This window comes from Oncorhynchus clarkii, chromosome 17, assembly GCF_045791955.1.
Source record: "Oncorhynchus clarkii lewisi isolate Uvic-CL-2024 chromosome 17, UVic_Ocla_1.0, whole genome shotgun sequence".
In the NCBI taxonomy this organism is placed as follows: Eukaryota; Metazoa; Chordata; class Actinopteri; order Salmoniformes; family Salmonidae; genus Oncorhynchus; species Oncorhynchus clarkii.
The window spans coordinates 56,280,909-56,301,933 of NC_092163.1; the positions used below are offsets into that span (position 1 = coordinate 56,280,909).

The window sequence follows — 21,025 nt, forward strand, 5'->3', positions numbered from 1 at the left end:
GTTTCTCATGTGTTTTTGTTCTACTTGACTTTGTTTTATTGTACTACTGATATTGATTACTGCATTGTTGGGAAAGAGCCAGCAAGAAAGGCTTTTCACTGTACATGTGACAATAAGCACTTGAAACTTGATACAAATGCTTTACTTTCCTTGTTGGAACAGCAGTCTCTCGCCAATTGAAAATGTAATGCATTAAAATACTTGCGTTAAAGTATTTGAAGTGTCACCATGAACTGTCCATTAAGATAGTTTCACCAAGAAAGTCCTAGGGATGGTAGGCAATAAATGAGACATTGAACAAAAGAGAGGAAGTTAAATCATTGTCGATCCTGTCAACATACCCACCCACCCATTGTATTACTCTCCTGTGTTAAAGGAACTTAAATATTGCATCAAACAGTTTAATGATTTACCACAGTGGCCTTTTAACATTACACAACTAGGTACATTCATATTTGTTTACCTTGGAAACATGTCAGTTGTGGAATATCTGTAAATACAGCCAAACCATAAACAAACAAAAAATACTTGCTTTGACCATCAATTGATAAGCGACTGAGCTATTGCAAAATCCCCTACTTTCTGAAAACAGTATTCAAAGCATTCATTGAGCAAAGTGGCATTTAGCAAATGTTACTCCAAAAAAGGTATGATTTGGAAAGACTGAAAGTATCCCAAACACATTGGTAATTTATAACGTGAACCACAAGAAAGTGTTTATTAAACAAATGCATTGCTATAAAGATGTGAATACATTGGTTCCATAAAAAAGGAAAAGCACTGCTTCTGAATATCCATAGTTACACATAGAACAAAGGCTTTCACTGGAAACAGTCAGCCTTTTGGGAGGGGGATGGCATATGTGGCTGTCCTTCGTGCACATTGCCCACATCCTGCTACGCTTGACAGTCCCACACGTTCCAACACTGCAGCTCTCATAGTTCCTGCTGCTTAACTACCTCCTCCGGAGCTGCTCCTTCTGCTTGTTCTGCCAGGGCCCTGCGACGCTCTGCCTCTGTTACCGTCATGGGATGCAGGGGGAAGAACCCAGCAAGTCCTACAGGAACAGAGATGGGAGAGATGACAATAACTTAGACCACATAGATTCCAAGGTAGCATTGAGACTATAGTGGAGGTATTGAGTACAGTTAAAAGTTAGTTTATTAACCTGTGATTTAGTGTATTTTGCATGATGTAGGCCTTACATTGGTTGTTTCAATAAACATGGAAAGTGTGTGTTTTCAGGGTGGGTGTAGACAGAACACACCTAAAAGTTTGGCCACAGGCTTCGTTGGATGTGCACCACAGCCCATCCAGTACTTGATCCGGTCGGAGTTGAAACTGACCAGTTTCTCATTGTAGATGTTTGGCAGGGGGTCATAAGAGCCCAGTTGTTCTATGTATTTACTGTCTCGTGCTCGCTTGTTGTAAGCTGCCACAATGCGGTAGAAAGGTCTGTTGGACTGTTTGTGGCCAGCCATTGCCAATCTGATGACAATGTGTCCTCCATGGTATGTCTTCAGTAGGAAGGATGCTGTAAGAACACAACAAAATCTGAATGTATTGTTTTATTAAAAAAAGGTACAATGCATATGCAATTAAATTGCCAGATTTTTTTACATTTAGAACAGTATTTGAACTGGGATGTTTTCTCTAAAAAGAAATCAGTATGAAAAAGTATGTCATTAGTTGTTTGGTTGGTAAGTCATTTTCATCACTAGGGTCAGTCTTAGGTCAATTCACAGTCAGTTTGTCATGTAAATAGTTTGAACGTTACCAGGTGCTTAGGCGGGTTAATTAGGGATTCATGAAATGTTTATGGCAAACGTCAGGCCGCACAACACATCAGTAGTATCTGCAATATACTCGAAACCTTCACAACATCCAAGGTGAAACATGCTGTTTAAACATAATGTGAAAATCATCGAACAGTATTTCACGTCTGGACAATAAATCATTAGCGCGTCATTTATTTATTTTTAATCAAAGTAACCAAGAGAATACTAATTACCTAGCTATAACCCTATCCCTGGACCGATAGCTACCTACCTAAAGACTTGCATACCATCCCATAACGTAACTCAATACTTAGCTATGATGTAGCTACGTATCTGTTTTGAATTCCATGAAAGGGACATAAGGCTACTTATTAGAAAGATCATAGTGTTAGCTATACCAATCACTGTGGCTAGCCTAGCTATAGTGTTAGCTATACCAATCACTGAGGCTAGCCTAGCTAACTACACAGTAACGTTACAGCAACATCGTGCTAACGTATAGGCTTACTGCTACCACTCCTGCTTACTAGCTAGCCCATGTTGACAGTGTTAGCTAAATAGCAAGCGGATCATACTTACATAGACGGACCATGTTTATGTATACGCTGCAAAAGAGGTCAAACGAATATGTAAAAGCTCAATAACGTTCTCTATATTACGTAAAGCCGTACTTGCACAGCCATTTTTAAACAGGAAGTGATGTTCCTTGAAGCGTTTCCTCTCATTTGTGTTACTGTCCAGCAGATGGCGCAAGTGGACTACGCTGCACTGTCCGAGCTCTTGAAGGGCGTTATAAACACGAGAACAAGGATATTTTTGCATGTAAAGTTGTACAGTTTACGATTATGATAGTTTTAATGGATTTAAGATACAGTCACACACGTCTAATATATTTTTTTATAGAAACATCATGGCCCAGGATTTGTATCAAAATCAATACATATTGATTTAAATATTTATATTGCCTATCTAATGTAATGTTCAGTTATTTTTCAGGCATTAACAATTGAAAATACATACATTTGTTGAATTGTAGTAGGCTATCAGATCTGGTAAAATGAAACAGAGACTCTAAAAGTATACTGTATTTATTTGAGTAAAGGAAAATTGTGTAATTATTTGTGATGGATTGCAATTATAAAAGATGTTCAAAAGGTGGTTAATGCCTCTGATATGATTTTCATTTAAAAGTCAGACCAATGCAGTTCTCTCCTCATTCTAGATGTCTTTAGATGATTACACAAGTTATACTCTCGTTCCAGCAACTGCAACAGACGGATAGAAACATTGATTTCCTGAGAGTGACCCATGAATAGAGGGTTCAGTGCTTTGCATGATGTACACCGGGTGCACTGATATTTGTTCCCTTTGGGAGCCCCACTCCGTCGCTGTTGGAACATGGTGATTTCACACTCCTGTTGTGGAGAGATGCTGTTCCTGTGTGTGTGACAAACACATGGTTTTCTCTGAGGGGTCAGACTCAGATAGCCCTTTGTCTCGGAATGAACACATAGTTATATTTGATAACAGATACTACATACAGGTAACTGCCAAAGTAAAGGAAACACCAACAGTCTTAATAGGGTGTTGGGCAAGTACGAGCCACCAGAACAGCTTCAATGCCCTTTAGCATAGATTCTGCAAGTGTCTGGAGCTCTTGGACGGATGTGACATCGTTCAACCATGAGAAATTCCATAATTTTGTGTTTTGTTGATGCTGGTGGAAAACGCTGTCTTGGGCACCGCTCCAGAATCTACCATCAGTGTTCAATCGGGTTGACATCTGAGGGGTATCCTACTAAGCAGGTTTGAGAAGTCAGCAAGGTAACTTTGGTCAACTCTGAGTTCAACTCAGGATAACCAGTCATACGAAAGTGGCTCACCTTTTTGCCAGGTAAATTTATATAGCAACGAATCCTTTATATAGCAACTAATCCTAACCTGCTCTGAGGCAGGCTAACTCCACTTACCCTGAATTAAATAACTGAGCCACGAGTTGAGGAAAAAAAAAGCGGCACTTCTATTTCAGCCATAGTCTGATGAATTTGCAAGATCACTTTTCTTTCATTTCGATTTTGTCACAAATTAAAATGTGGCAGATTGATGTTTCAGCAACACCGTCTAGCTGGCGACTGAGGTCAGTTTGCAGGTGCCTGGCCCACCACAAGAAGTCACTAGAGTGCAATGGGACAAGGAAATCTCAGCTGGCCAAACCCTCCCCTCGGCCAATTGTGCGCTGCCTCAGCCTGGGATTGAACCCGGGGCTGTGGGCCCAGGGCTCAAGCACTGTGATGCAGTGCTCAAGCACTGTGACACACTGTGCCACTCAGGAGGCCACTAGTGACCCAAGAATTTAATCCGGATGCATTTCAGTAAAGATTTGGGGTGAAAATGTACAAATGTATTTGAAATAAGACACTTTACCAAAAACTAGACATCTTTGTCCTCAGAATTATAGTTGATTTTAGCAGATGCATCATTGTTTCGTAACTCAATTTGCTACAGACATCACCTACCACACACACACCCTTTAAGACCCCTCTGAGACCCCTCTTTCCAAGTCACTGAGGTTTCTTCTACCCATGGTAGTCAAAACAATGGGCAACTGGGCATTTTTATACATCACCCTAAGCATAATTGACTCAACTGTTTCCTTCATTTTGGCAGTTACTTGTATGTCCAAAAGACATAGCAGTGACTCCTGTACTGTTATACGTTCCGATATTACTGTGTGGCCTACTCGGTCACAGGAATTTGAAAGAAAACTGTTTTGCTTATGTGAACATGTTTGTCATTTTCTCATCCTTCCTACACTATTTATAGAAAAAAAGAGAATAATGTTGGGGATATATTTTTGACGGAGAGATCTACATGTCGATCCCACTTCAATGTCTTTTTTTCTCACGTCATTCCAACAAAAAAATGCAATGTGAAGAGAATGAATCAACCTGGAAACTGATTGGATTCACAAAAAGTCATCAATGTAAGGGAATGTTGTATTTTTTTTCACCCAACTTCACAAATCCAATAACATGGTGAAATGTTTGTTGTTTTCATGTTGAATTCACCTTAGTGAACTCAACCAAATGCAAATCAAAACTAGACATTGAATTGAAGTCTGTGCCCAGTGGGATCATGTCATCATCAGTGGTGGAAAGTACTTAAGTAAAAAAAACTTTAAATTACTACTTAAGTCGTTTTTTGGGGTATCTGTACTTTACTTTACTGTTTATATTTTTGACAACTTTTACTTCACTACATTCCTAAAAAAAATGATGTACCTTTTACTCTATACATTTTCCCTGACACCCAGAAGTACTCATTACAGTTTGAATGTTTAGCAGGACAGGAAAATGGTCAAATTCACGCACTTATCAAGAGAACATCCCTGGTCATCTCTACTGCCTCTGATCTGGCGACTCACTGAACACAAATGCTTTGTTTCTGAATTATGTGTGAGTGTTAGCGTATGCCCCTGGCTATCCTTAAATTGAAAATAAAAAACAGTTGTGCCGTCTGGTTTGCTTAATATAAGGAATTTGAAATGATTCATACTTTTACTTTTACATTTTCTTTTGATACTTAAGTATATTTTAAACCAAATACCTTTAGACTTTTACTCAAGTAGTATTTTACTGGGTGACTTTCCCTTTAACTTGAGTGATTTCCTATTAAGGTATCGTTACTTTTACTCAAGTACGACAATCGAGTACTTTTTCCACCACTAATCATCAATACATGGTACATCATTTCAAAATCACCCATTGTCGTCCATTGAATTAGCTTTTGGATAATATCTGTTTGTGGAATAGATGATTCTGTATTTAGCTGTAATGTTATTAATGTCTCTTATTTATGTGCATTTCCATCATATTAATATAATTATTTTACACCTAGTGACTGGATAGCATGTTATTGTTTGGTTATTATTTAGATGTTGTATGAGACACGACCACACATGCATTTTGGTTTGAAAATTATTCAACAAATGTGTACTTCTAAAGTACATAACCCAAAATTATGCACGTTAGATCATTTGGTTAACCAGTTCATTTGCAATCCAAGAGGCCCAGTCATGTGCAGTTGTTGACGGCCATTAAAGGACTAGAGATGGTATTCAGGGTAACAACGTCATAATTACGCTGACCACTTTTCTGTGCAATTTTAAAAAAATGAATAGGCACTTTTCACAGTTTGACAGCAAGCAAAATGCATCTTACATGGTGAATCTGCAGTGCGTGATTAACTTAACACTGACATTGATTCCATTGGAAGTTGATACTCTCATGAGGACCCCATGCTCTTTGGGACACCAAGACGAGTTGTTCCTGCTGTAATCGTCTGTGACTGTTCAGTTAGAGACGCTCAGATGACCAGTTAATGTACCAGGAAAGAGTTAGAAAGGATCACTTTAAGACAAGGCCTTAAATTAAATTCATTGTATATGTCACGATAGAATTTGTCCACCTAAAGAAATTATGATCATGTTTGAAAAGCTGATAATGGCTGCAAATAACACAGTGTGTAAATGCAGTTAACTGTAAAATATACCCAAGCTAAAATATAGCTAAGACTTAAAGGTCCCCTCCGGTGGATTGGACCAGACATTGGGCTTGATGAGAAGACATGACTCAATGGTCTCCCAGAAAAAGTGAACAGCCCATGCCGACTCAGAAAACAGATAGGTGGGTGAACTGACTCCGCGTAGGACCAGTAAGCCAGTTTCACACGTTCAATGGGATAATGTTTTAACCAGAATTTCTTTGCCAAATATGCATTTTATCAGGCAGATTATTGAGGAGAGGGGGTGCCAAGGAGGCCAGATGAAGCTCCACACTCTCCCATGACGCCAATTAGATTGTCTGTTCTGCTAACATTTGCGTTTCACATCTTGACAGAAACCACCACATTGTCTTCAGTGTGATTTACAAGACATTTTAGAGTTACATTTTAGTGATTTACCTTCTTATCCAGAGCAACTTACATGAGCAATTCAGGTTTAAGTGCCTTGCTCAAGGGCACATTGACAGAATTTTCACCATCTGGCTTTCGGTTAGTGGCCCAAAGCTCTTAACCACTAGGCTACCTACCGCTCTGCAATACGATTCCATTAGATTTTCTCTAAGTTTGTGCGCTACGGGAGCTTGAACTGAATCAGGACATCATCGTCTACAGAAAAGGACAGAAATAGATCATTATTCTTTTGGAACATAGTTCCATATTTTCATAACTTTACTGGAGAATTATTCAGATCCAAATCCACATGTCTCTATATATGGCCGAGACCTGAACGTTAAGTTAGTCTCATTAGAAAGAATCCCTGTCATAACCAAAACTCCTCAACCTTGTAGAACTTCTATAGTTTTCAGAGTGATAAACATGTTTAATCAATAACACCCCACATCAATAAATGTCTGACCATCCCATCAGTTTATTTCAAAGTCTTGAGTCTGACTCAGTCCCCTGCTGTTTTAATTGTCTCTGTCCAGCTACAATGGTGCCATCCACCCTCTACAGACCCATGGGCCCAACAGAGACAGACAGAGGGGAACTTTGGCTCTCACATGTTGAGGATCAAATGATGTATTTTTCCACAGAATGATCTCTCAGATGGATTCAGTGAGACTAAATGTGTCAGCATGCAAAATGGAAGCTGTTACTTTCATCTTCATTAAACAAAGGACTTGCTTTCTTCCGTTGGCTTTTTCAAAGAGAGGCTTCCTTAACTGATTAAGAGCAAAACACGACTAGTCCATCACATGCTGCTAGGAGTTTGTTGTTGCCTCTGACTGTCGAGCAGATAATGCTAAATGGATGCATCCATCTCTAAAACAGTATCAACATCTTTATTAGACCAATTGTAAATGGGCATGGTCACATGACCTTCTGATGTCTTCTGGCGTACATGCAGCACATCTTATGTTTTAGAAACATGTACTTAAGCGCAAAGGCATGAAAAGAACAGATAACACTTTCAATCTATAAACCAAAATGATGTGCTCCGTGTACCACATTGTGAATATAGTGTACAGTTCAACAAATAGACGTGTGCGTGTGCATGTCTGTGAGTGTATGTGCATGTGATGTGTGTGTATAATATGTGAAAGAACCCTATGCTGTGTCACCATGCTCTGACGTGCATGCCAAATCCTCTCGTCCTCTCTCAAAATCAACCAGCCTTGCTCCGCAGCCTCCCCTCGTCCAGCAGATACAGTGGGGCAAAAAAGTATTTAGTCAGCCAACAATTGTGCAAGTTCTCCCACTTAAAAAGATGAGAGAGGCCTGTAATTTTCATCATAGGTACATTTCAACTATGACATACAAAATTAGAAAAAGAAATCCAGAAAATCACATTGTAGGATTTTAATTAATGTATTTGCAAATTATGGTGGAAAATAAGTATTTGGTCAATAACAAAAGTTTATCTCAATACTTTGTTATATACCCTTTGTTGGCAATGACAGAGGTCAAACGTTTTCTGTAAGTCTTCACAAGGTTTTCACACACTGTTGCTGGTATTTTGGCCCATTCCTCCATGCAGATCTCCTCTAGAGCAGTGATGTTTTGGGGCTGTTGCTGGGCAACACAGACTTTCAACTCCCTCCAAAGATTTTCTATGGGGTTGAGATCTGGAGACTGGCTAGGCCACTCCAGGACCTTGAAATGCTTCTTACGAAGCCACTCCTTCGTAAGCCACCCAGCCACGTTTCATCTTCAATGCCCTTGCTGATGGAAGGAGGTTTTCACTCAAAATCTCACGATACATGGCCCCATTCATTCTTTCCTTTACACGGATCAGTCGTCCTGGTCCCTTTGCAGAAAAATAGCCCCAAAGCATGATGTTTTCACCCCCATGCTTCACAGTAGGTATGGTGTTCTTTGGATGCAAATCAGCATTCTTTGTCCTCCAAACACGACGCGTTGGGTTTTTACCAAAAAGTTATATTTTGGTTTCATCTGACCATATGACATTCTCCCAATCTTCTTCTGGATCATCCAAATGCTCTCCAGCAATCTTCAGACGGGCCTGGACATGTACTGGCTTAAGCAGGGGGACACGTCTGGCACTGCAGGATTTGAGTCCCTGGCGGCGTAGTGTGTTACTGATGGTAGGCTTTGTTACTTTGGTCCCAGCTTTACTTTGGTCCCGAGGGAGATTATCAGTGGTCTTGTATGCCTTCCATTTCCTAATAATTGCTCCCACAGTCTTCAAACCAAGCTGCTTACCAATTGCAGATTCAGTCTTCCCAGCCTGGTGCAAGTCTACAATTTTGTTTCTGGTGTCCTTTGACAGCTTTTTGGTCTTGGCCATAGTGGAGTTTGGAGTGTGACTGTTTGAGGTCTTTTATACTGATAACAAGTTCAAACAGGTGCCATTAATACAGGTAACGAGTGGAGGACAGAGGAGCCTCTTAAAGAAGAAGTTACAGGTCTGTGAGAGCCAGAAATCTTGCTTGTTTGTAGGTGACCAAATACTTATTTTCCACCATAATTTGCAAATAAATTCATAAAAAATCCTACAATGTGATTTTCTGGATTTTTTTGTTATAATTTTGTCTGTCATAGTTGAAGTGTACCTATGATGAAAATTGCAGGCCTCTCTCATCGTTTTAAGTGGGAGAACTTGCACAATTGGTGGCTGACTAAATACTTTTTTGCCCCACTGTATCTGTGGACCCTGGGATGGTGAGCAGGTCGTGACTCCTGACCCCTGAGGAGAAGTCACAGTGAGTGGACTGTGTTCCCCAAACATAATCCCTTTAACAAGCTGTGACTATGCAGACCAGCTACTGTCTGCACCACTCCAGACTACAGGCACATCTCAGACTGAAGCAGATTAAACTAAAGGGACCATCATGTCCGTCTTACCCTTCACAAACCAATGGAGCTCTCATTCACCTCCTGGATAATGGATGTTTCTGTTTTGCTCCATTGAGCTCCATTGAGTTGTGAAGGGTATGACGGACATTTTGGTTCATAGATTGTTGCTTGTTTATCACTGTTGTCTTAATGGAGCTAACTGATGCCAAAGAGGTATGGACAATGTGGGCAATTAGCTTAGTTGACCACTACAGCAGGTTACAGACTGTGGTGAGAGGGAACTGGAGTTTGATTAGAGTTTCAAATTATACAACGTATTAATTAGCTAATACAAAAACCACTCAGGATGTACTCTTTGCATCCTCTTTTGCCCTCAGAACAGCCTCAATTCATTGGGGCATGGATTCTACAAGGTGTTGAAAGCGTTCCTCAGTGATGCTGGCCCAATGCTTGAGTGTGAAAATCCCAGCATCTTTGCAGTTCTTGACTCAACTCAGTGCGCCTGGAACCTACTACCATAACCCATTAAAAGGCACTTAAATATTTGGTCTTGCCCATTCACCCTCTGAATGGCGCACAGACACAATCCATGTATCAACTGTCTCAAGGCTCAATTTTTTTTAGCCTGTCTCCTCCCCTTCATCTACACTGATTGAAGTGAATTTAACAAGTGACATCAATAAGGGATCATAGCGTTCACCTGGTCAGTCTATGTCATGGAAAGGGCAAGTGTTCCTAAAGTATTGTACACTGAGTATACGTCTCTTGTATTACTATGCAAAGGGATTTAGTGGAATTTATCAGACATCAACCAAGAGAAATTAATCAAATAGGTTTTAGATTTCCACTTAAATTAGTCACAGAAATATTGTTTGAAATATTCATGCTCACATGCTCTCGGAATGAAATCTCATGCTTGCTCTGATCTTTACTTTGTGTTTTAGCAGTAATATAACTTTAATAAACTAACTCTTACTTGGCAATTATAATTAATTGATGGCCTCTTTAGAGAAGAAATGAAATGGTGATGATAGAATAACACTTTAAATATATACAATATATGGTCTAGGTCAAGATTCCGGAATGTGTTTGTAATCATAAAATGAGAGTGTTTACTCATATACAAACCTGCATCACTATTAAAATAAGGTAATATCTGCTCAATGTTTGATGCTTCCATAAGTTATCTTCAATTAGGCGTTCAGTGATACAACAAACAAAACACTTAGACTGACATGGTCCTCCTCTGGTCAGGTTTGTGTCGTCTGGGAATCCTGACAGTCAAACCAATCGAGTTGTTATCTGAATGACTCTACAGGCTGTCCTCCTACTCAACACACAGCAGGAACAGCTAGGATTTGTTTTACACCATTTACCTGTTATCTTAATGTTTGTGTGATGGTGTGATGCAAATCATCAAATAATTGTATATATGCAATTAAACAGTTTATGGTAAAATACCTTGCTTTGCAGATCTATGGGGAACAGGCATGATACCTCCACAACACTATACATACAGTGCATTTGGAAAGTATTCAGGCCCCTTGACTTTTTTCATATTTCGTTACGTTACAGCCTTGTTCTAAAATGTATTAAAAAACATTTCCTCATCAATCTACACACAATACCCCATAATGACAAAGCAAAAACAGTTTTTTAGAATTGTTGGCTAATTACTCTGTACTCTTACGCTAGTACTCTGTTTTAGCACCTTTGGATGCAATTACAGTCTTGAGTCTACTTGGCTATGACACTACAAGCTTGACACTACTATATTTGGGGAGTTTCTTTCATTCTTCTCTGCAAATCCTCTCAAGCTCTGTCAGGTTGAATGGGGAGCGTTGCTGCACAGCTTTTTTCAGTTCTCTCCAGAGATGTTAGATCGGACTCAAGTCCGGGCTCTGGCTGGGCAACTCAAGGACATTCAGAGATTTGTCCCGAAGCCACTCCTATGTTGTCTTGGCTGTGTGCTTAGGGTCGTTGTCCTGTTGGAAGTTAAACCTTCGCCCCAGTTTGAGTTCCTGAGTGCTCTGGAGCAGGTTTTTTTTAATCAAGGATCTCTCTGTACTTTGCTCTGTTCATCTTTGCCTTGACCCTGACTAGTCTCCCAGTCCCTGCCGCTGAAAAACATCCCCACAGCATGATGCTGCCACCACCATGCCTCAACATAGGGATGGTGACAGGTTTCCTCCAGACGTGACGCTTGGCATTCAGGCCAAGGAGTTCAATCTTGGTTTCATCAGACCAGATCATCTTGTTTCTCATGGTCTGAGAGTCTTTAGGTGGCTTTTGGCAAACTCCAAGCGGGCTGTCATGTGTTATTTACTGAGAATGGCTTCCATCTGGCCACTCTACCATGAAGGCCTGATTGGTGGAGTGCTGCAGAGATGGTTGTCCTTCTGGAAGGTTCTCCCATCTCCGCGGAGGAACTCTAGAGCTCTGTCAGAGTGACCATCGGTGTTCTTGGTTACCTTCCTGTCCAAGGCCCTACTTTTTGAAGGCCCTGTACACTAACAAAGCACACACAGACTCCAACTGGAGGGGCTATTTGAAGTGGAGTTATAATTGACAGTAGAGCGATACTAGGGCAGCATTGGACTGTGTTAGTGTTTAACTGAAGAGGACAGGTAGGCTCTGCCACAAGGCGATAAGGACCTTTGGCTATGCCAGGATCAGCTTGTTTGTGCCTCTGTGGGTTGTTTTGTGAGAATAAATGACAGCTATTCCTCTCTTTCTCAGTGGCAGGACGTTAACATCCCACACCTTACACACACAGATAGGAACACCCAACTATTTTCCAAGTTCAAATGGCCTAAAACAAACTAGTTGGGCAGGCTCTTCATCTCCAATGCTTCTGTCTACTGCCAGTGACATGTCTACTGTATACCAATCCAGTGAGCTTGTTATGTTATGATACGACAACAGGATTCATGCAATAATGAGCAGTGACAGGATGTCACCCACGCTGCCATGGATCACCCACCACCCCCTTCATCCCCCACCCACCCATCCAGCTGGGGACACTTGCTGCCTGACTGATGTCACCTCCACTCCCCCGCTCCTCTCTCCCCTCCTCTTGGGGGATAGTGATGGAGTTCACCTGCCCTCCACTCCAATCTGTCATGGTCATGTCTATCTTGGGTGCCTCATCCCCTCCCCCTTATGATGTGCTTTTGATTTTGATATTGACATTGTCCAGTGTCTCCCTGGAGCCTGTGTCTGTCTGTCTGTACTAATGAGATGAGCATCTCTGAGTAGCACCCTCTGATTAATGAAAGCACAAAGTTTAGAAAGCAGCTCTCCTTCCCTCTTACAAGACTGTTTTATATATATGCTCTCTCTCCGCATCCTGATCAAATAATTCCCATAAGGAAGCAATAAAACATTTGGATAATTCCAAGCAGATGTGAACATGCCTCAGCAAGTTAACAAGATTCCACTGGACATGCAGAGCAGAGCAGACAGCGTCACAGTGTCAGAGCTGCAGAACCACGTTACGTTCTCTGAAAGTGGGAGGGCCGTCTCCCGAGCCTGGGTCTCCTGCCAGTGCTCTGCAGCAGTCACACCTGTCTGAACACAGACCAGGCCACAGAGGAGAGATAGAGACCGCTCTACCGGTCTATCACCTCTATATGGACATGACATATTTTTTAAGTAACATTGCTGTGTTTTTCTTCAACATGATCGTTTTCAGATACATCAAGTATAGCTCAAAATGAAAGAAACAGTGCATGCAAAGTGGAGCCCCAAGCTGTGTGAGAAGTCAGAGACTCCAGAGAGAAACAAATAGAGCTTTGTAGTATGAAGGAGTCTTTGCTTATAAGAGTGTAAAATAACAAGAAGCTCTATGATTACTGGTTAACAGCATATCATGTGTTTTTCAAGTTTTGGAGATTGGTCAAGGACCCAAGATTTGCTATTTTTCTTAGTGGGAAATAGTTGAATTGGTTGTCTGTATCCGATTTTGTTTTATGTTGCAAATATATTTTTCTCCTTTGCAGTGGGTAGTGTACACTATACCGTGTACAATTTGTTACAATTCAGTAATGTACACATTTTCACACCAACAAAATGATAAGCATTCCATATTTGTGCTGGAGATAGACGTTTAAATGAAAGAGAGAACTGCACTGGGAAAATAGTCATATCTTAGGGAAGTGACACTTGGGAATGAATACTAACAGGCGGTAACCCCACAAGATTAAGTGAAGCTTTTCATGCAATACTTGACTTTGTTCAGAAAGATAATGGTTAAATAGGCAATGCCTCTCACCAAAGGTTTTCTTTGTGTACTTCCAACATGAATAGCTAAATATTGTACAAGGCACACTATGAGTTGATGAAAGAGGGAGATAGGATGCCTTGCAGAGAAACAGCAGTATTCACCTATGAGCTAAAAAGAAACTTGGGTAATTGCCATGTCACAAATAATGAGGCTATGTAGCAAAGTGTTTGAAGAACAAACCCCTGATCAAGATAAGATTGGAGACAATATGATAAAATGAGAAGTGTTCTCTGGCTTGTGAATTTCAAAAAGAACAAGTGACAGTCCCTTCTTGGAATCAGATGCAGAGAGAGGGGCTGGATGTGAATACCCCTGATGGTAAACATGTTGTATAGCCTGGAGGACCAGTGTCAATCAACTGTCAAAAGTCACAATGAGACATCTTTCTCTGGACAAATACCCAGCATCCCCCTCCTGTGCTATGGCAGGAGGGCAGACAGAAAGGCTCACCAGAAATGATACTGCATGTAGTAGTTTGCTGTACTTTCATCAGCCATTCGTTTACCTCGTGAATATAAGAGCACATAGAGAGGTGTTGTAAAGTTACGACATCGTCGCCCACTAGCGGACAGAGATCACCTCATTGATCCGTCACGCGCCTAAAAGTATTGAACTGATCATGCAGCTAAAACGAGAACACAACGATTGTGTAAATGATATAGCGCACAATGCTTAATTTTCACTCACCTAAAAAAAAGTCTCAAGTATTTTGGTGTCACGAGTTCAAAAAAATAATATTTTATGAGAACTCTCAATTTTAATCATGTGGCTGAATTGTGGTTGTGAATCGCAAATAAATGTATTGAGTGATAATGCATGGCTGGTTATTTCGGTAGTGTAGTCCTGTTATTTTTACATAGCCCTTATTGGTAACCTAAAAGCAAGTGGAACAGACAAAACACACAATTGTATCAATAATATTGCCTGATAGTGTTGATATTCACATTGTTAAAACTATATTATCTGTAACATTGTTTTAAATCATATGAATCATTGTTATTATCATCATGGTCATCAGCATTTATTTATTTTTGCATTTGATTTAGGACCACACTAAAGAAAGCCAAAGTGTAGATGGACCTAAATGTGAATGTTCACTGTTTATTGATTTTATAGTTCTACAATTAAAATGTTCCATATTATTTTACAGGAATTTCAAAAAAACAAACACACAAACTTGAAAGGACACTTTAAGTAAAAAACATACTGAAGATGCCTTACATTATCCAGAGGTTCAAAATACACACTTGAGGGAAGTTGATTTACAGACATCTCTTTATCGAGAGATCGAGACAGAGAGAGAGAGAGAGAGAGGAGGTACCCAGACCTTGTAGAGGGGCTGCCGAAGTTTCCATCTAAAGAATGTTTTTCTGGAAAACGCTTTTGTTTGGTTTTCAAGTGATTGATGCTTGACTTAATGCTCGGTGAGTCTTCCCAGGAGGGTGAGGCGGGCTCTTTGTGCCTTTTTATCCCATGTGAAGCAAACCAAAGCGGGAGAGTGAGAGTCATAGCTATTCGGCAGGGTACCAGGTCCTCCCCACCGGCGCATCTGCATGTGAAATCGCCATTTCACCCCTCCACACTCCCTAATTGTTGCAAAAATTATTTGTGAAATTGCCTTCCTCCAGGAGTGTTTTCCACGGCGATTGTCACACAATTTTCTATGCACGGCAGGCCCACAGAGTTGACACACGCAACTCTTTCTTACTTAAGAATGTAATAGTTTTAACCTATTCATTTTATTACAATTGGCTTTAAGCTATTGCTATTCGAAAGATCCCTCTTGTAAATGTTCTTTATGCCTACCTGTTGTTATACTACCACAATGGGTGGTGGACTATACCAATAAGCTTGCACGTATTACTAAAACGATTTGACATTCTTGACACGCAATTTTAGGCCTAATGAAAGTTAAAATGTTAACATCCAAAATTACATGTCTTAACCTATATTGTGCTATTGTGTATGTGGAGCCTAGGCTAGCCACAGGTGTCATCTGAAACAGAGAACGCTGATAACTAGTAGATCATACTGAATTAGCCTTTGCCAAATTTTCAAAAATGTGTCTTTAAAAATGTAAGCTGTGCGTCAGATCATGATTTTGAATGATACATTCCTGTGGGCTACTTTCAATAGAAATCACCTCTAATAGCCTACAAGTAAGTTAACTTTTTTAAAGACTTTATTTATATTTATTTATATTATATTCCATGTGTATTGTTTGAGTGCGTTGTACATACAATTTCCCGTCAGACAATTGTTTCAATTCATTAAATTCCAATTACTTAAATATGCAATTGAAAAGTCGTTGAAACAGATATAAACCAGATAGGCCTTTACTAATCCCGATTATTGGTCATTGCATGCTTTGCAACTCACAGTTAGGCCACTTACGTTTTGCTTGTTGGGCCCCTTTCTACGATTTATGAGGGCAAAGTTCCCTTTCAATAAATGAATGCAGCTTATTGGTGTGGTCCGGCGTCATAGCCCGCTGTGCCAGATTTCTTCAAGCTTGCTAAGACACCTCAGTCCCTCAACTTAAAGGTCCAATCCATCCCCATGGTAATGTGGGTAGCGATGCGCGAGGGAGTAGAGTTGCTTTTGGAGTAGGCCTAATATTTAGTGAACTTTAACCTTCCTTGCCCTTTAAATGTAGTCTTTTTCCTATAGTGTTACACCTCAAATCAATGCCTGATGTTATAAAAAGTTGACCTGAAGAAATAATTTCAACCTGGAATTTAGGCTACTAACGTATGTCTTCTAGACACACACAAACACAACCTAACACACACACACACACACACACACACACAAACACAACCTAACACACACACACACACACACACACACACACACACACACACAGGTATACACATACATAACATGTGCTTTTATGAATATTGATGTAGCCTACAAACACACATGCAGATATGTATTCATAACATTGACACATCTTCTGAATGATTGACTCACGTGTGGACAGAGCAAATTAGTCGTTTTTTCCCCAGGTACAAGGATTACTATCACATATGTTTAGTTTAGTTTCTTTGTTTTGTAAAGTAAAGGTAGTGATGCAATGAATTCAAAACGAAATGTGTGCTTTACGTCCTATGCCGTTGTGTGATTGGTCGGCAGGTCCGTGGCTATACCCACTCTCCCATCATGAATAAAAGAAAGGCCGTCGAGCCTATCGGCGGGCTCTACTGTCTCCTCCTACAACGTGCGCCAAAGTTGGCCACTTACACTTTCAACCAGCAAGCAGACGTTATCAAAACTAGCTGTTGACCACTAAGTATATCAAGGCAAAGAATTAAATAACCTTTGCCCATTTACACATTTGAGTGCAAGGTGTATCCCCTCCCTTTACACACCACAAACCTCCTCACTATTGGGGTCTTCTTTTACCCCGGCATCTCTGCATAACTAACATCACCACTTTTTTATGTTGGAGGGGTTTTAGTATTTACGAGTTTCTCTGTCTGGGACTACGATTTATAGTTCGATTTTTTTTATCCTTTTGAGAGAAGACATTTCGTTACATCCTATCCGCAAATACCTACATTTTCTTGTCTGGACTTTGCGCGAGTAAGAATTTGGTACCAGTGCCCACTAGGTGTTTCTCCAGTAGCTAGAATGGCTACTTTACCAGGAACAGTGCCTCGAATGATGCGCCCTGCGCCAGGCCAGAACTACCCCCGCACCGGATTCCCTCTGGAAGGTATGTCATATTTTTTTACTTGGAAAATCTTTCTAGAGAGTTGTAAGAAAAACAAACTCGTCAGCTTGGAGGCAGGTTATAGCTCATCTTTGTAAAATATTAGGAAATATTGGGCAATTGTGTTTTTAATTTTTTGTAGATCATCTTTGTGAAATATTAGCCAATTGTGTTTTCGATTTGTCCATTGTTTTACGCCTACAAGGACATTGAAATTGTTGTTTTATATATCAGAGTAGACAGTCTAACATTGCTTGACAGGTCTACATGTTGATTTTAGAGGTATAGGACTAATTTTAAAGTATAACTTCTAATGTTTACTTTATGCAAATGTTCAATGACAGTATGGATAATCAACATTTGACTTAATTTAATTTTTAATACCTAATAGACTATCCTCCTTATTGAAAAGTTACCAAACCAATGGTGACATTGTTGCTAAGATAATTGTATCAGTTAAATGATAAACTATGCGAGGAAATACAAACAATATCTTAGCATATTCGCGGAAAAATACCAATTTGTATTTGCATGTATTTATGGGAATCGTTCCCAGTCACAGCGAGTTCGTTCGTGCTCAAGAGCTTTTAACAAAAATACACAAAACCACGTAGCTTGCAAGTTACTGACGCTCCAGGATTTGTTGAAGTATCCTGCTGCTACAAATGGAAATAAAATACACAGCAAAGAGATGGCTCAAAGGATCACATCAATATTTGTACAGCATGACTAGGAATAATCAAGGTGGAAAGTGTCACACTCTTTAGTGCCTCTTGAATGCGAAATTGGATGCTCGAGTGCTCTATGGCTCTAATTATACATCCTGCAAGACAGGCTTACTGGGAATGAGTTTGTCTGCGTTCTCTAGTGAGAATGGATGAGCTGTGGGATATGTTTGGAAAGTGCCTACATTATGGTATATTATCATAAACGTCACTGCTATTCGGCACGTCCATACAATTATTATTAGGCTAATGTATTATTATCATGGTTGAGACGACGACAATGATTATTATTAATATTATAATTATTATAATCATCATTATTATAGGCGTATGTGAGTAGCCTATCTGAATTGATTGCGTTTGATTGTCAAGAACTATACAGGCCTAGGACTACTAATTTTAATTTTAATTATTGTCTATGTGAAATAACTTTCAGTAAGATATCAATGAATTATATAGCACCAAACCAATTTCACATATTTAATTGTTTATCATAAGCCTATTTTCACGATGCCCTCTTTGTCATTGCATTGTTGTCTAACTTGATCTCTTTCGCATTAAACTTTAACAATATCAATATCATCAGGACAATATGCAGGACCTGAATATGTTTATTGTGGAACAGTATCAACCCCCCTTGGCCAAGGTCGGGTGAACCAGCTCGGTGGAGTGTTCATCAACGGGAGGCCGCTGCCAAATCATATCCGACACAAGATAGTAGAGATGGCACACCACGGCATTCGACCCTGCGTAATCTCGCGACAGCTACGAGTTTCCCATGGTTGCGTCTCCAAAATCCTCTGTCGGTACCAGGAGACCGGTTCGATTCGTCCCGGGGCTATAGGAGGCAGCAAGCCCAGGGTGAGTGGAGGACTAGTCTCTACATTATTTCACAATCGACAAACTTCAGATACACATTGACCTGCCATCCGTGTCAATGTATCTGTCTTCTTCTTCGTCTTCTTCGTCTTCTTCAGTTATTATGTCACGTGCATTTTACGCACCTGCATGAATGCATGAGGCAACATTTTCAACATAGAAACATTAGTTAGGCCTATAGTCTAGAAGTAATGATTATAGCTATTGCATAGAGTAAAATACATGCAGTTTTGTGTGGGTTTTGTGAGGTAGCCTATGAAGACATGAACCATAGGCCTACAACTCGATAACAAAAAAGTCACTAGGCTTACAATCAGGTAATCAGGTCGTCTATAGGCCTTGGTTTGTAATGTCGAAAGAAGGCATGCGCCTCCATTTCAAACTCCCCCTCAGGGAAACAAGTCTATATATCAGGTTTGTTATGTGTATTTGTATCCATATACATTACAAGATCATGTTCTTCATGTGACTTAAAAATTGCTTCGACTTTCCCCTCTCTGTGTTTGGCCGTTGTGCATTTTCAAACCCACAGCAGGTAGCAACTCCGGACGTGGAGAAGCGGATTGAAGAGTACAAGCGTGAAAACCCCGGGATGTTCAGTTGGGAAATTCGGGACAAGCTGCTGAAGGACGGGGTGTGCGACAGAAGCACAGTTCCTTCAGGTGAGGCTTCATCTGGTAAGCAACTTTTCCTTCTTATGGTGATTACTGTAAGACTTGTCTGGTATGCACACATTTGGAATGCAGTTTTTACTTATTTTACTTTTTTTTTGTGACCAGAATTGTTCACCTTGTCTTGAAATGAACCTATACATTTGAAGAAATATATAATTCATGTATACACAAAAGTACTAGGACTTCAATGTAATCCAAGGCTTGTTTTGTTTTCAGTGAGTTCCATCAGCCGAGTTCTGAGGGCGCGATTCGGCAAGAAAGATGACGACGACGATGGTGATAAGAAGGATGAAGACGGAGAAAAGAAAACAAAGCATAGCATCGATGGCATTCTCGGCGATAAAGGTAGGCCAACAAAGAAAAACGTCAGTTTATTTAGCTATAAATTGTGACTAAATTGTGTCATTAATTTTTGTGGTATTAAACAATAATACAATGTACGGTAGCCTATACACACACACAATAATTCTCTATTAGGCCCATGATTCATTGTTGCAATAGCAACATCATCAACAACCATAAATATTATTATTGTTGTTGTTATTGTTATTATTATTCTTGTTGTTATTATTACTACACTTTAGTAGATCCTATTCCTATTATACAACGAAGTATTATTACTCTATTATTTGGATGTTACGTTATTACACTTGTTCATTCGGATAATCTTTTATCGTTTTCAACTAGGTCAACAATTTATTTAAAAACAAATTCTATATATCTCTTGGGAAATTCTTATACATTTACGGTACGGTACATCTGAAGAGCCTCTCACAGATTGGTGCATTCATTCCTGCTTTTAAGTCCCAGCCAGTCCTTACTCAATTACTCAATTATTTATGTGAGCCTGACGGAAGGTATTTAGCTCCAGAAAATTAATTTGTGTAACAAATTCCTCTCGCGCTCTTTTAACGATCCCCTAAACGACAGCTGACAGTTGACCCATTTGACAATCAATGTCAGTTAGATGCTCTACATCTCTTGTCAGTTAAACTGAGACGAAGAGGGCAACTTCTCTGTAGCCATATTCTTCTAATACTCATGGCAATTATATTAAGGCATTACATTAAGGCATTCACTAGTTTGTAACACACATTTTTCATACAAATAAACTCTTATCGTGAATATGTTATTTTATACATTAGGTA

At 39.9% G+C, this 21,025-nt stretch overlaps 2 protein-coding genes across 6 annotated transcripts in view; one reads left to right on the top strand and one right to left on the bottom strand.

The window, feature by feature from the left end:
• Positions 1-385: 385 nt before the first annotated feature.
• Positions 386-2,479, bottom strand: LOC139369842 (small ribosomal subunit protein bS16m-like). The gene is made up of 3 exons (XM_071109122.1): positions 2,358-2,479; positions 1,268-1,534; positions 386-1,057 (listed from the first exon to the last, which is right to left on the bottom strand). The coding sequence occupies exons 1-3, from the start codon at positions 2,368-2,370 to the stop codon at positions 936-938; spliced, it is 402 nt and encodes a 133-aa protein (XP_070965223.1). The 5' UTR covers positions 2,371-2,479; the 3' UTR covers positions 386-935.
• A 14,667-nt stretch (positions 2,480-17,146) lies between these two features.
• LOC139371150 (paired box protein Pax-7) overlaps positions 17,147-21,025 on the top strand; it is a 61,372-nt gene continuing 57,493 nt past the window's right edge. The window contains exons 1-4 of one of the 5 annotated variants that reach the window (XM_071111261.1): positions 17,147-17,602; positions 18,911-19,185; positions 19,736-19,865; positions 20,094-20,222. In XM_071111261.1, the coding sequence (XP_070967362.1) occupies positions 17,518-17,602; positions 18,911-19,185; positions 19,736-19,865; positions 20,094-20,222 (619 nt within the window). In that variant the 5' untranslated portion in view covers positions 17,147-17,517. Of the gene's footprint in view, positions 17,603-18,428; positions 18,516-18,910; positions 19,186-19,735; positions 19,881-20,093; positions 20,223-21,025 lie in introns of those variants that run through there. The other 4 variants (XM_071111263.1, XM_071111258.1, XM_071111259.1 and 1 more) reach the window with 4 other exon arrangements.